At 33.6% G+C, this 15,289-nt stretch overlaps 1 protein-coding gene across 1 annotated transcript in view; it reads right to left on the bottom strand.

Annotated features, from left to right (window-relative positions):
- The window catches only part of LOC142547171 (uncharacterized), a 73,145-nt gene extending 70,786 nt beyond the window's left edge, over nt 1-2,359 (bottom strand). Inside the window, exons 1-3 of the mRNA XM_075655322.1 lie at nt 2,119-2,359; nt 1,473-1,520; nt 18-73 (exon numbers count right to left, since the gene is read on the bottom strand). Of these exons, the coding sequence (XP_075511437.1) occupies nt 18-72 (55 nt within the window). The 5' untranslated portion in view covers nt 73; nt 1,473-1,520; nt 2,119-2,359. The remainder of the gene's footprint in view (nt 1-17; nt 74-1,472; nt 1,521-2,118) is intronic.
- Between the last annotated feature and the right edge of the window lie 12,930 nt (nt 2,360-15,289).

Below are 15,289 nucleotides of genomic sequence, written 5' to 3' on the forward strand. Positions count from 1 at the left end.
ACGAGGTCTACCACGACCTCGACCTCGAGCTAGAGGAATCTCATCAACAGGAATTTCTCCACCTCCCTCCATTCTATACGATAAAACACCAAAACAATTAGAATGGAAGTAAACAGATCATATAATCACATAAAAATTCTGTCAAGTAGCATACACAGGCGCAACAACCATTTTAGTGCCAAGACTCGAGTGTCCTAGACTCTAGTTCGAGCGTATCCCAGTTTACGCTCTGATACCAAGATGTACGGCTCAGTTACTCTAATGACAATTAATGATCAAACAATAACGGTTTGATTTAGATTTGCAGCGAAAATGGTTTAAAAATAATTTAAAACGGACCTCGGGGCCTAGAAAAAATTTCGACATGACCTCCCCGTAAGTAGGACATCCCGAAAAACTCAAACAACAGTTAATATCAATATACTCCAACTAGAGTCATTAAATCAAAAACCGAAGTTAAACAACCTATAGCCGCACTGGTCAGGACTAAGCATAAATTAAAACTTACCAATTACTCATCAGATCAAAAGAAACCCAGAGTCGACTCAAATCATCACAAAACAACCCAATACCACTACAGATACACGGGGCATCTACCCGGCAAATAAACTACAAATACAATACTGAACAACTCAAGACATACATATAGACTAACTGGGAGACTGCATTAAACAGAACCAAGCAATCCAACCTCAATCCCGAGCTCCACTGGCGGAGCCTCGGCCTGATGCTGCAAAACGACTCGGGAGATCTACCATGGTGCCCAATAGCAACCACATCAGCCCCCCCAGTAAACAACTGAGGTTAGGATTCTGGTATGAAACAGTTCAACAATAACAACAATAACATAAATCATGCATAATCATATAATAAAATGTAATATGCAATGCATGAAAGGCTCAACGAATAACTGGGATAACAGGAGCCAACAACCGGTACGATAACAACTGGAATAATGCTCGAGCAACAACACAGGGGAGCTACATCGTCATGTAGCTAAACCGCCCTGCCAAGTATGCGAGGTATGCCAAGCTGTGCTGAATAACACCCCTGACTCGGCCTCCATACAGCTGATACGATATAACAGGATGACACAACAGAACGAACTAGATGACACAATCCCAGCGCTCACCTCAAAAGGCTGCACTAACCACGGGATTGTTCAATCACATCTACAGTATCATGTGTATAGGCCTATTAGCCACACAATGATCCCGAGATAAACAACAGTGCCAGTTAACAACGGATATCAACAATGGCTAACAAGAACGATAGCGCTCAACATGAATGTCATAACTGTATGCCCAATGCTAAATGCCAATAATATGTCATAATAAATAAACATAGATCACAATGAAGGCATTTAACAATTTACAACAGTCAACAAGTCATAAACACGATCCATGTAACACAAAATGACAATTAAACATAATTTATGTTTTACCGTCGTATGTTACCGAGCTGTAACATACCTATACCAACTTGACAATCCAATATCACTTCACTTCAAGACTCTCGGCCTAAACAAAACCACAATAAGCCGATCATGAAAACTACATTCCATACCAATGTCCGATTTGACACAAAAGAGCATAAAATTCGTATATCGCTCAATATTAACTCAAATAAATATCCGCCAATTGGAAATGAAAGATAACTTGAATATTTAACTTTTTATAGAAGAAACTATTTCCAGAATCCTAATAGATAAATCCCAGAATTATCAAGAAGACACTTCCACTCAACATATTTTCGGGCAGAATCTCGTACTGAGCAGTTTCGGAAAAATGAGATAACTTGCTCAATTCTTAATGGAATTTAACGAATCTTATATCATTACGAAGATAACACATAGCTCTACAACTTTCCTTTGAATCACAAGTCCAGAATCCGAGCGCATAATTGACAAAAACTCGAATTACAGTAGGTGTCCTGCACAGCACCATTTCAGAATTCGATTTGACACATTTTGGTAGAAAAATCATATCAATTCCGTTTCTTATCCAAATTTGATGATTTTAGTGGCTATAGAAAGCTAACAAACAGAGCTACAAGTTCTTTTTAAGTCATTTCTATAAATTCAAGTTGTAAAAATCGCAGCAACACCAAAACTCTCACCCCAAAAACGGAAGAATTCACGCAGAAACAGAGCACCGGAAGAGCAGCTTTGATCTACCCGAATCCTTGCTCAAACTTCGCGATTTCTGACTTAAATCGAAGCTTAGGATGTTAGGAAGACACCCCTTTAGACCGATTGAGATTTGGACGCCGGACGGAGGAGATATCGCGACTTTTCTGCGGCTGCTCCAAAGGTTGCGAAAATTGGTTTCCTTCTTTCTTCCTTTCTCTCTTTCTCTCGTTTTTTTATTCTTTTATTTTGAAATTTGTGTGTATGTATATGTATATTTATATATTGTATATTTGGTTACTCAAATAGTAACTAAAGCCCATTTATCCCGATCTGAATATATTTTGCTCTCGTGTGTTATTTAAACTCTATATGTATTTTTATATCGTTTTAACTCCGATATTCTAAAATACATTTTTTTTAGCACACTTCTTGAATTTTTTTGGCATAAATAATTATTTTAATTTACAGCTCAATAATTATTCTAATTATGCCAAATTACCGGATAATTAATTACAGGACCTTACAACTGACTTATGTTAATCAAATTATATTTAAGATTTTCAACAAGTAATTTGTTTTTAATGATAATGTTAACATGGAAAAGCTAATATTTAGCTGCAGTTCTACCTTGAGAAACATCTCCAAATGTGATCTTGGGTCAATTAAACTGAATCGGTTTTGATAGCAGTTTGGCTTCATCGATCATGTGCTTTGAACATCCACTGTTCAAGTATTAAACCGACTCCTTGATTTGTTCAATTATTGTGACCTGCAATCACAAATTACGAATAACTATTGGTACCCATACTTACTTGGGTGTAGAAGTGATTAGTCCTTTTGGAATTCAAACTTGGATTACTTTAACTGACCGACCACATGTTGTGTTCCAAATAGGTTGTGCATGTGCACATGTGTGGTGTGTTTTATGTGCAATAGAAACCATATGTTGTTTACTCTTTCTAACTTCATTGGTGAGCCAATATCATTTCTGAACATGCTTGCTGTTAAAGTATCGGTTAGACTTTCCTTTCATCGAGCTATGCCTAGCTAGAATGGTTTGAATGGGCTTCCAGTTTGGCTTAGCATTGAAACTCTCAGGCACGTAATCAACACCAAACTTTATACATTTGCTCATATCTTTAATAGGGTTGACAACTTCATAGATAAGTTCTTGAAATTCATGTATTATATTAGATCTTACAAAGTCAATATTTTCACTTTGCGCGTATTCAGTTTTGGTTAAGTACTTTTCTAGGGAATGCTTTCCTTGTTGGCGAAACCCCAAACCATTACCAGTTTTGTCTTAAACAGTTTTTCATAACTCTTGCATTTCATTCAATGTAACTGGAGACTTATTCCAAGCTGAAAATGGTTCAGTTAGCTTCATATTCTCATATTTAACTTTCTGGTTTTCATCATGTATTCTCTCATTCTCAATTTTCAGCTTAACAATCTCTGCTTTCGGACTTAACATTATACTAGATTGTTCCCAATTAGAACCATCAGTTTCTAATGAAAAATCAACTGAAAATTTGAACAACGATGCCATGTCACTGTTTGTGAAGAAATTTGACAAGTTTATAAAAAAGAATCAAATAAATTTTCAAGATTCTAACAAAAAATTCTATTAGAAGAGGGAGTCAACTGATGACTCCAATGCATGTTTAACTATGTCAAAATTGACCACTTCATAACAGAATGCCCTAAACCTAAAAGGGATGATAAGAGGTCATATGAGAAAGGCGAGAGATCCTTTGACAGAAAGAGATAAAAGGATGATAAGAAATTCCCTAAGAAGAAGTTGACCAAAAGGTGTTGCTGGCCGAGGAAAGCAAGCCAAAGTGAGTTGATTTAGACCATGGGTCATCGGAATCAGAAGATTCAAGTAGCTCCAATGATTATGAATAAGTGAAGTGTTTAATGGCTAATGATACTGAGCTAGAATCCACCAATGAGTAGGTGTATTTTCGAGTTCAATGTAAGTTGGCTAACAAAAATATGAGCAGAAAGAAGCCAAATTGACAGATTAGAATAATTCGAATAATAGATTGACTAGGTAAACTGGATGTAAAATGTATGCAACTTTATTTCTTGATGTTCGATGAACTTAAACTTCTACGTCATCCCTTATTCTTTTAAGAAAGCTCGGCAAGTCATGGGAGGTCGGCCACCACTTCCTCATTGACCTCATTATGGGTGTTCTGGAGGTCGGCCGAGATGATCTCCCATATAACCTCCCACGAGCTTCGTGTGAACAAGGTGACCTCCTGAAGAGCTCTGTCACGAAGATGACCTTCCGGGACTTTATGAATACTGGGCCTACATCCATCTGGGCTACCGAGAGTGGGCTGATCTGGGCCGAACCGACCTCCTAGGGTATCATCATACAAATATTGGTTTTGATTATGTCAGCAAAGCACATAAAAAATTATCCAAAAACATTTTAGCCTTCTTGTGTAAACCAATATCTTTGAAACTGAATGATGAAAACTGATAGAATGATAAAAGATACGTCAGTTTGGGTCGCGTTAGTTTTGTCCGACTAGTCCAGTTTATGTAAATCAATTTAACTTATGGATATAATAACTTCTATTTAGTTTGAAGTTCAGTTTAACTTAAATTAATTTTGCCTCAACAATTTGTTAACACCAAAACATAAAATTTCCATTCCAACAAAACCCATCATCACAGAAAACAACAATTTCTATGCAAAATTTCAATTTTATATTGAAGCATTCTTGTTAAGATTCAAACATATTTTTCATCAACTTAGTTATATTTCGTGCAAACAATATATAACTTAATTTCGATTTGAATCGAGAATCAATTATAATTTTGGAATCTCATATTTCGGTTTTCATCAAAACAATTATTAAATTTTCTCTACACAACTATATCTTGTATCTAGCAACCGTCGAAATACAGTTATCGTCGTGTCTTATACTAAAAGTAACTTTTTGTACATTGATTATGTCAAATTTTAATCTTTGAATACTAAATACATATAATGAATTTCTATAAAAACGTAAAGACTCGATGATCTAAAAGTTATTTTTTTTTTTTAAATGATTATCTAAAAGTTAGTTGACCATATCACACGAGAGAATTATACCAAGCGTAGTGACATAACCCTGAAAACTTCACCAATTTATTTTTTACGAAATTAAACTAGTCAAAGTAATATTTAAAACACAAAACAACAAACAAATGAATTTTATTGAAAAACTAAAACACAAAAAATATAAAATCAAATTAATTAAATTAAAAATATATTAATTTTACTACTAAAAATATCCACTACATTTGAAAATAATGTAAAGAGATTCCGTATTAAGGTTTGTTTAATTATTATAATTGAACAATATAATCTCTTCATATTCCACTACATTCCTGGTCCCTTAATGAAATTACTCAGAATATTAGTAAAACATAACGTACGAGTTAATATATAAACATGTTACTCTTTCTATTTGTAATTTTTCTAAGTCATTAATGAAACGTTATGCGCACTTAATTAATATATTGCATTGAAATATTTTTTTTTCGATTCTTCAATATAAAGTTGTCTTTGGTCTGATCAAAATGTGCTGTCGGATCGGAAACGTACAAGACAACTTGTTTTATTATTGTTTTAAATTTATAAAAAAATATCTTTATCTTCGAATTTAATATTTTTTTCATTTATTTTCCCATAAAAAACGATGTTGATAGAGTGAAAAATAGGTTTTTGACACGTGAGAATCATCCTAAGATTAAATTAGACATGTATCCCGATTAGCGAATTTAGAGCAATGTCGGATTCGGATTAAAATAAATAAAGAACTAATGTATTTTGATTATAAACGAGTCGTTCTCGGATCGTAGTAAGATTAATCCCGCAGCTTTTGGGACAAATTCCTTTCATTTAAGCTTTCAAGACTCGAGGTTGATTATTGTAAATTGGAATTTGATTAAGAATTTGTCCATGGTTTTATTTATTTATTAATAATAAAAACAATTAAAATTGATGTTCAAAAATATATTATTTAGAAACACATACAATATTGTTAATTGTCCCACATCGGTTGGATAAATAACCTGGGAGTTGTATATATACTCTTGAACAATCCTCCTCTCTTGAGCTAGCTTTTGAGGTTGAGTTAGGTCCAAATTCCAATCTTAACATGGTATCAGAGCTCGGGTTCCTCCGTTATGTATTCGACTGTCTATAATTAGGTCACACGTTCTGCCCATAATTGGGCCATTTGTAAACTCCATGCTCCAGATGTTCATTCCTGTGCGTGAGAATGTTGTGTTGATTGTTCCGCATCGGTTGGATAAATAACCTGGGAGTTGTATATATGGTCTTGAACAATCCTCCTCTTTGAGCTAGCTTTTGAGATTGACTTAGGTTCAAATTCTAATCTTAACAAATATTACTAGTTTCTTGATAAACTTCGTTGGCAAGACAATTAATTACGAACGATGAATTCGAAAGCAATCGCTTGCAAAGAAAATTGTTTACTCAACACATCAAATCAAAGCAAAAAACATTTTCTTATCTACTTGTCACTTTTTCTAATGTTTTTTTTAATTATATTATTATATTTAATAATAATTGATATTCGTTAAAAAAATAAAAAAAAACTATTTTGCTAGAATTAGGCTAACTGCAACCTGTGCTTGCTCAAGTGGTCTAATATACCAATCGATTTATCTATTATTATTGTATACATACATGATACATTTAATAACAGTGGAAGTGGAGCCAGAAATCCAATACTATTGGGATTAATTTTTTATATATATAAATAATACATGTCAATTAACTTCATAACAATTAGATTTTTTAGACTAAAATCTTAATTTTACCAAGCTTCGTCCTTTTTTCTATTTGGACTACCCGAGTTAAATACAAAAATTTAACTTTTCATTATTTTGTTTTTATTTTGCTCAAACTAAATATAAATTTGTACAAAAATCTCAATATATAAAAAATAAAAGTAAAAAATCCCGCTTCGGCTACAACTCGAGTGTGCGCTCGATATATATATATATAATAAGAGTGGACGTAAAAAGTTATTTGTCGAGTAGAATTAGTCTTTCCATTTTTTTATTGGTAAATGAATTAACACCGTCGGGTTCAAACTAAAATTATTTTTTTAAGTAAGCCAACTGAAATTAATTACGTGAAAAATAATTCAAGATTTTAATAAAGGCGCTCCACGTTGATTAAATTGGATGCAACTTAATTCAATGGGAAAAGGAATCAAGTAAAATAATTGGGAACATATATACATACATATATTATACATTTAATAGTAATTAGAAATTGGGAAATATTATTAATGTTTTAAATTATAATTTTTTTTTCTCAGTTAGCTTCTCACATTTAGGTGTATATATATGTGTGTATTCTCACATCATCATTATTACCGTAAGAATTTAGAAGTCAAAGAGAAATCATGTCGATTGCTTATACATACTACTCTCCACCACCACCTCCTCCTCCGCCGACACCACCACCATGTGAAACACCACTTGTAGCGGCTCCACCTCCACCACCGTCTCCTCCTTGTCACTGCGAAGAACATTGCGGGCATTATCATCCACCTGCACATCATGGACCCTCCAAGCTGCCACCACATATGCCAGCATATCCACCAAAAACGCTTTCCCCCGGCTCTGTTACACCAGCACAGAAACCAAGTGGCCCCGCAAAACCACCAAAAACATCCCCGGAATCACCGTATTATCCACCATACGATCACTATCCAACCATAGCTCCATCACCATATAATTTTCCAACACCCCCTAACACCCTCACTCCACCAAGTGGTGGTGGCAACAACTACACCACAATAATCGCAGTTTGTGTCTCTTTAGGGGGCTTGATTTTCCTCGCATTCCTTGCAGCTGGAATCTTTTGCTCAGCCAAGAAAAAGAAAAAGCCTGTAATGGTTCCAGCAGCCGCTGTTCCTTGTGAACCAGAAGAAACTACCTCCTCCGCCGCCTATGGAGGTGGAGAGATTAGTGGAGGAGGCGGAGCAATGCATGGACAGGCGTCCCCTGCTTATGGCTACCATTAATTAATCTAGTCAAGATACCATGTTGGATTACGAATCAGTAGCATTACATGTATAATTGCATGCAAACCAGGGTCTACAGTACGTGGTGAATAACTGTGTTCATTTGTTTGTGTATGCATGTGTATTTATTATTGTAAAGTCTTTGATGTTTTTATTCATTAATTATGTTTGTAATTTAAAGATTAAAATCATTAGGTCCATAAAAGGTTAGAATTTGGTGTGTTTGAAAATGTTTGATGGCATGGGAAAATTGTTTACGTATTTGACATCAGCTTAACATCCCGACGTAATAAAATTAAAAACCAACGAAATAAATGTCACGGTCGTAAATTCCAACTTGAAAATTTAGAGGATGAAAATATAAAATAAAAAAACTTAGAAGACTAATTAATTGTCATTTTTCACATTAAAATATCTAAAACTTTGTTTTGATATTACGAGTCGATCAGCTTGCAACATCATGAACACTAAGTTTTTAAGGTAGAGCTCGAGCTGGCTCGCGGACAGGCTCATGAACTCGGCTCGACCCAGCTTACATTTTCATCAGCGTACATAATTTTATAGTTTTTAATTTACGAATTGTTTGTGTAAAGAGATCATTTTTTCCGAGTTTAGTTTAGAAAAACAGAATTAATTTTAATTTAGTCTTGTGGATCCAACTACATAAACTTAACAATTAATTTTTTTAATTAAGTCTAATAATTATGTATGCCAATTTTGGTCAGAACCAAGTTCTTCACCAAATTCATAAGGATTTGAATGGGCAAGTGTAGATGAATGTTTACATTAATTTTTTAATATTTATTTGCATTCATGATATTTCAAAATTAAATTACAGTTTTATCTCATTTTGTTTCTCGCTCTTAATTAATTGATTACCCAATTTTTAGACTACGAAAAATTAATTTCGTTGTTGAACTGATTGACTAATTGTGACTCTGTCAAATATGGCCTTACAATATATAGTTTTTTTATTTTATTTTTTTAGGAGGTTAATTGATATGATGAATATACATGTATAAGTAATTCCTAAAATTCAAATTCTTAATTATCAATTTTTTGATTAGTCTTCTGTTTTATTTATTTTATTTTATTATGATATGTCTGAGAAAGTGTAATTAAGCACCATATACTATTTAGACTAGTATTTTAATTTGTCCACCCTTATCCAAAGTTAAGGTGTAGGAATAATTTTTATTGGGATTTTGCATTTTTTCGTTCATCTATCTCCTTAATTTAATGCACTTGGCATTCACCAACTTTGCAATTTGCACTTATTACATTAAGTTCGACACATGTCGGAAAAAATTAAGGCAAAACAAGCTGCATTTCCTTCAAATCTCGAACGACCACCGCGGGAGATGATTAATGACTTCAGCACTCCAGATCGAAAGCTTCGAGAATTGATCTGTTCTTGGAGTTCAGAGACCAGCGTAGATGAAGAACTGATTGCGGTGACATTAGTGCCTCGGTTTCATGAGCTTATGTTGATTTAGCTTTGAATATATACTAATCTTACTGTCATGAGTTAATAATTCAGCTATACATAACGTCTTTCTCTGGTTTGGGTAGGTATTATGTCAGTTTTACTTATGATCATGATCGTGTAGCACGAAAGAAACGCCCGAAGAGCATCTGTGTTGGGAAATTACCCCGAAGTGATGCCGACCACGATGATAATAGTACTCAAATTTGCGGAACAAAATAACCAACAAGAACACAAAGATTTACGTGGTTCACCCAATATAGGCTACCTCCACGGAGCACTGCAATTTTTATAACCGGAAGAAATATTACAACAAGTGTATACACCAATACACTCAATATTTCCCACTCCCAACCCGAGTATACCGAGAAAACAATTTCTCTAACTCACACAAGAGAATTCCAGCACTCAAGAAAAAAATACATTCTTTTTTTTCTATGCTCTCTCTTTTTATCAAAGCTGAAAATCTTTTGATTTTGGGATACATTAACTGAGGGAATTGAGCTCTATTTATAACCAATTATTTCGTTCAGTTTTTTTGTAAAGTTTCCGATGTGGGATTGCGGATTTATATTATTTTATTGTTAATGTGGGCCTCACCTCATTAAAAATCTTACCTAACAATTCTCCAACTTGAAGACTTGATTTCAATCATGTCTTCACACCATCAGTGCAGCAGCTCATACCTCCTTTGTTAGTCCAGGAGACCAACCGAAGTCAAACACAACTTCAGTTTTTCAATGATAACAGCCTTCATGAGCATATCAGCTGGATTCTTGCTTCCACGAATCTTCTCAAGCTTCAAGACTCCATTCACCCGATCTCTAAGGATCCTCATTCCAAAGATTTGTTTTGCAGCACCCCAAATCCTTCAAAGCAAATTCCTTTGATAACTGTTTCCCGAGTTTATCAATCTCCTCCAGACAAGCTCCTGCTATCAACATATCATCTACATATATTAGTAGTATGATATAATAACCATCAAGCTTCACATAACAGCAGTGATCAGCCTGATACCCCAGAAAACCATCATTATTCATTACACCATCAAACTTCTTGTACCACTGTCTTGGAGCTTGTTTGACACCATACAAGCTCTTCTGAAGTTTGCACAACATTTTCTCTTTCTCTCGTACTTCAAATCCCTGTGATTGATTCATTTCTTCATCTAACTCATCATGAAGAAACATCGTTTTTACATCTAACTATTCCAGATGTAAATCTTCTTTTACCATCAATCCAAGTACAGTTATGATAGTAGTTAACTTTACCACCAGAGAGAAAACATCAGTGTAACCAATGACTTTCATTTCAACAAGTATTTCTTTGTACCGCTTGCTATCGTCATGTTCTAACCGGTACTCCCACTTGCTATGTAAAATCTTTTTACCTTCAGGAAGTTCTGACAACTCTCACATGTGATTGGATGACAGTGAATCCATCACATCTTCCATGGCTAACTCCCACTATTAAAAGATCTCATAAACATCCGATTTATTTTCCACAAAATAAACCCAAAATTTCCTGCTCGAATCGTCAACAGTAGTGCCATAATATCTTGAGTGATCTCCAAGGGATGTCACAGGAGATGGTCCACATACATCAGTATGTACCAGCTCCAAATCTGCCGATATCGGTTCTCTGATATCTTTTGAAAAGCTCACATTTTTCTGCTTTCCAAAAAATACAGCTTCACACAGCTTGTGTTCAACGATCTTTAATTGTGGTAGCTTTCCGTTTGAATCAAGCATCTTCATTCCCTTTTCACTCGTATCCCCAAGCCTACTATGCCATAGACTTGAATTAGCTCCCGCATCCACAGCCGCTAATTTATTTCTCAAACTGGAAGTCATATAAAGTGTTCCAGTTTTCTTTCCCCGAGCAACAATCATGGCTCCCTTTTTCACTTTCCAAGAACCATCACCAAAGGTCACCTTATGACCTTCGTCGTCAAGCTGTCCCACTGAAATCAGATTGTGTGTCAACTTTGGTACATGCCTTACTTTGTTAATTTTCCAGACAGATCCATTTGTCATCTTCATCCGGATATCACCCATACCAATTATTTCCAAAGGTTTTCCATCAGCCAGGAAAATTTTTCCGTATTCTCCCGCAATGTAATTATCGAATACATCACGATTACCAGTGGTATGAAACGAAGCTCCTGAGTCCATAACCCAAGAATCAACAGGGCTTTTCATGGATAGTAATAGAGCATCACGTACCTCCTCAGTAACAACATTAGCGTTGTTCTTTGTTGATTTGCAATTCTTTTTCAAGTGACCAGTCTCACCACAGCTCCAGCACTTCACATTCTTTTCAAAGTTGGTTTTGTATTTTTCGTTTCTTGACTTGGACCTACCATGCCATTGGTTAAAACTCTTTTCGTCACTCCTGCCCCTTCCTCTATTCTAGAGATTTAGAGCAGAACTCGATGATGTTCCTTCACCAGAATCCATCTTGCGCACTTCTTCGGCAAGAATTTGATCTCTGACATCATTGAGTTGTAGTTTCCATTTTCCAACAGAGTTGGTAACCGCTGCCCGCATCGGTTCCCAATTGTCTGGTACAGACGCCAAAAGAATAAGTGCCCGAATCTCATCATCAAATTTAATTTCAACCGATGTTAGCTGTGAAACAATCGTATTGAATTCATTGATGTGTTTAGCCACCGATGCATCTTCTCTCATCTTCAAGTTAAATAACTTTTTCATGAGATGTACTTTATTATTTGCCGATGGCTTTTCGTACATGTCCGACAAAATGGACATCATCTCCTTCGTTGTTTTTGCCTCCGCCACGTTATGTGCCACGTTCTTCGTTAGAGTCAATCGTATTACACCTAACACTTGTCGGTCAAGAAGCTTCCAGTCATCATCCTCCATCTTTTCCGGCTTCTTTCCAGATAGAGGTTGATGCAACTTTTTACTGTACAGATAATCTATTATCTGTAACCGTCAGAACGAAAAATCTGTTCCGTCGAACTTGTTGATTCCCGGTCCCGATCCATCATCTCCGGCCATCACTTCTCTAGCCTTAGCAAAAAATCTAAAAAATCTTTTCTGATGTGGAAGATCAGACAAATCTGCAACCACAGTGCATACTCAGAATTCTTAAGAATTTTCATAACAAGGCTCTGATACCAGTTGTTGGAAAATTACCCCGAAGTGATGCCGACCACGATGATAATAGTACCCAAATTTGCGGAATAAAATAACCAACAAGAACACAAAGATTTACGTGGTTCACCCAATATAGGCTACCTCCACGGAGCACTGCAACTTTTATAACCGGAAGAAATATTACAACAAGTGTATATACCAATACACTCAATATTTCCCACTCTCAACCCGAGTAGTATACCGAGAAAATAATTTCTCTAACTCACAGAAGAGAATTCCCGCACTCAAGAAAAAAATACACTCTTTTTTTTCTATGCTCTCTCTTTTTATCAAAGCTGAAAAACTTTTGATTTTGGGATACATTAACTGAAGGAATTGAGCTCTATTTATAACCAATTAATTCGTTCAGATTTTGTAAAGTTTTCGACGTGGGATTGTGGATTTATATTATTTTATTTTTAATGTGGGCCCCACCTCATTAAAAATCTTACCTAACAATCTGAATATCCGATGACCTAAAACCGACTTCCAGCAAGCCAACAACACCATCCGGGCTGTGCTTCTGACATAACATCAGCCGGATGCTTCATCATGCTAGCTTGTCGGGTAGCATGAACTAGAATAGAAGTAATGTGCTTTTATTCTACAATAATTTCTCACTTATACTGGTGAATTCTTCAAAACAATAATGATTTTTTCCGATTTTTTTTGCCTTTGGTCAATATTCATGCATACGTCTTGGATAAAATGTTAGTGATTAAATGTTAATAATTTTGAAACACATGTAATTATTTAGGAAATAATTAATATATTTGAGTTTTTTCCCTAGTAAAATGCAAGAAAATAAGTTCTTCATAGTTATATAATTTTTTTTTGTAATGCTACTGGTTATATGAATATTAATTGGTCGGTTCGATTTTATTTTGTTCAAATTCAATTCGGTTTTTCGATTTATGAAATATATATATAATCCAAATTCCGAATCATTTTGATTTTGTTCGGTTTAATTTGTACTATAATGGAATGACTTATAATTTTTGATTTGATGAATAATTCAAGATGCAACGGTGAAAATCGGTTTTCTTGTGTGGAGGATATAACGGAAATTTTAAAATTTTAATTTGAAATTCAAATAACGTCTTTAGATATTCATATTGTTTAAACAATAATAATCATTCATTAGGCGTTTATGAACATACATTAAGTGAAGAAATTTTAATGGTATTCAATGTAAAATTTTGTAGAATTTTAAAAGTCATATGGTATTCAAATTTGACTTTTAAAAACTTTATAAAAGTCTATAGGTATTCCAAAATATCAATATACTTTTAATGACTCCATGAAATTCTATTAAGTACAAGAATTAAGATCTAAGGTTCCCCAATAAAATGTCAAAAAATATATTTGATTCAACTTAAAGATTTAAATCTGCATGTAATTGGAAAATCTCTCAAACTCACGTTCTCAATACAAACACTAATTTTCATTCTTTTTTCATCCATATATTTTTTATTTTATTTGTACATTTTAAAAACATTATTTTTTTGTTAACAATAGTTTAAAATCAAAATTATTAGCATCGTTTATTTTATTTTTGGAGTTTCAGTCCAAAAATCTCATAAAATTTAAAATTAGATGTATGAAAAAATAAAAAATTTACTACACTACATAACAAAAGAAATTATAAAATTTTATTGACTTATACATTGAAAATAATAATCAGTTTAAAATAAGTAAAATTTAATATTTTATTAATTATTATATAACATTTGATGTTTAATTATTTTCAGTAATTTTAGTTAATCTATATTTGATTTTGATTATAACTCAAATTTTTTGCACATGATATTTTTTTATTAACTTGAATGTGTGTGTCTATATTATTAAGTGTGAGACCTTTAGAGTAACTACATTAGAAGACACCAAAATATTTAATTCCATAATTATCATTCTTACCCAACTAAAAACCTCCTCAGGTCACTCCATATTTCACATAAAAAAAATCTAAACAAGACTTTTATTTTAAATCGAACAACTCTTCTAAATTGAAAATAATTTCGTGTTAATTGTTTAGTATTATTTGATCAAATTAAAAATAATAATAACACAAGCAACGCGTACGTGTGCATCTTTTACTAGTATTCATTAATGTTTAATATATTATGCTCATATATTCATGACACACGCAACGTGTGTGCCTCAGTGGCTAGTATGTGTGTGTGTCTCTATATATATATATATATATTAGAAGTTTATCAACACAGATATATAAGAATAACTATAATAAATTAAATTTATTAAAATTTTATAAATTTATACTAATTACAAATATTTTAACATATTTATTATTTATTTGTAGGTACAAATAATTGTCTTGTTTATTTTTTTTGTTTGACATACTGTCAAAAACAAAATTGATATATTTTTTATATACAAAAATTTATTTAAAATGAATGAAATTATTTACAGTTTGATTATTTAT

The sequence above is a fragment of the Primulina tabacum genome, chromosome 5, assembly GCF_025594145.1.
Source record: "Primulina tabacum isolate GXHZ01 chromosome 5, ASM2559414v2, whole genome shotgun sequence".
In the NCBI taxonomy this organism is placed as follows: domain Eukaryota; kingdom Viridiplantae; phylum Streptophyta; class Magnoliopsida; order Lamiales; family Gesneriaceae; genus Primulina; species Primulina tabacum.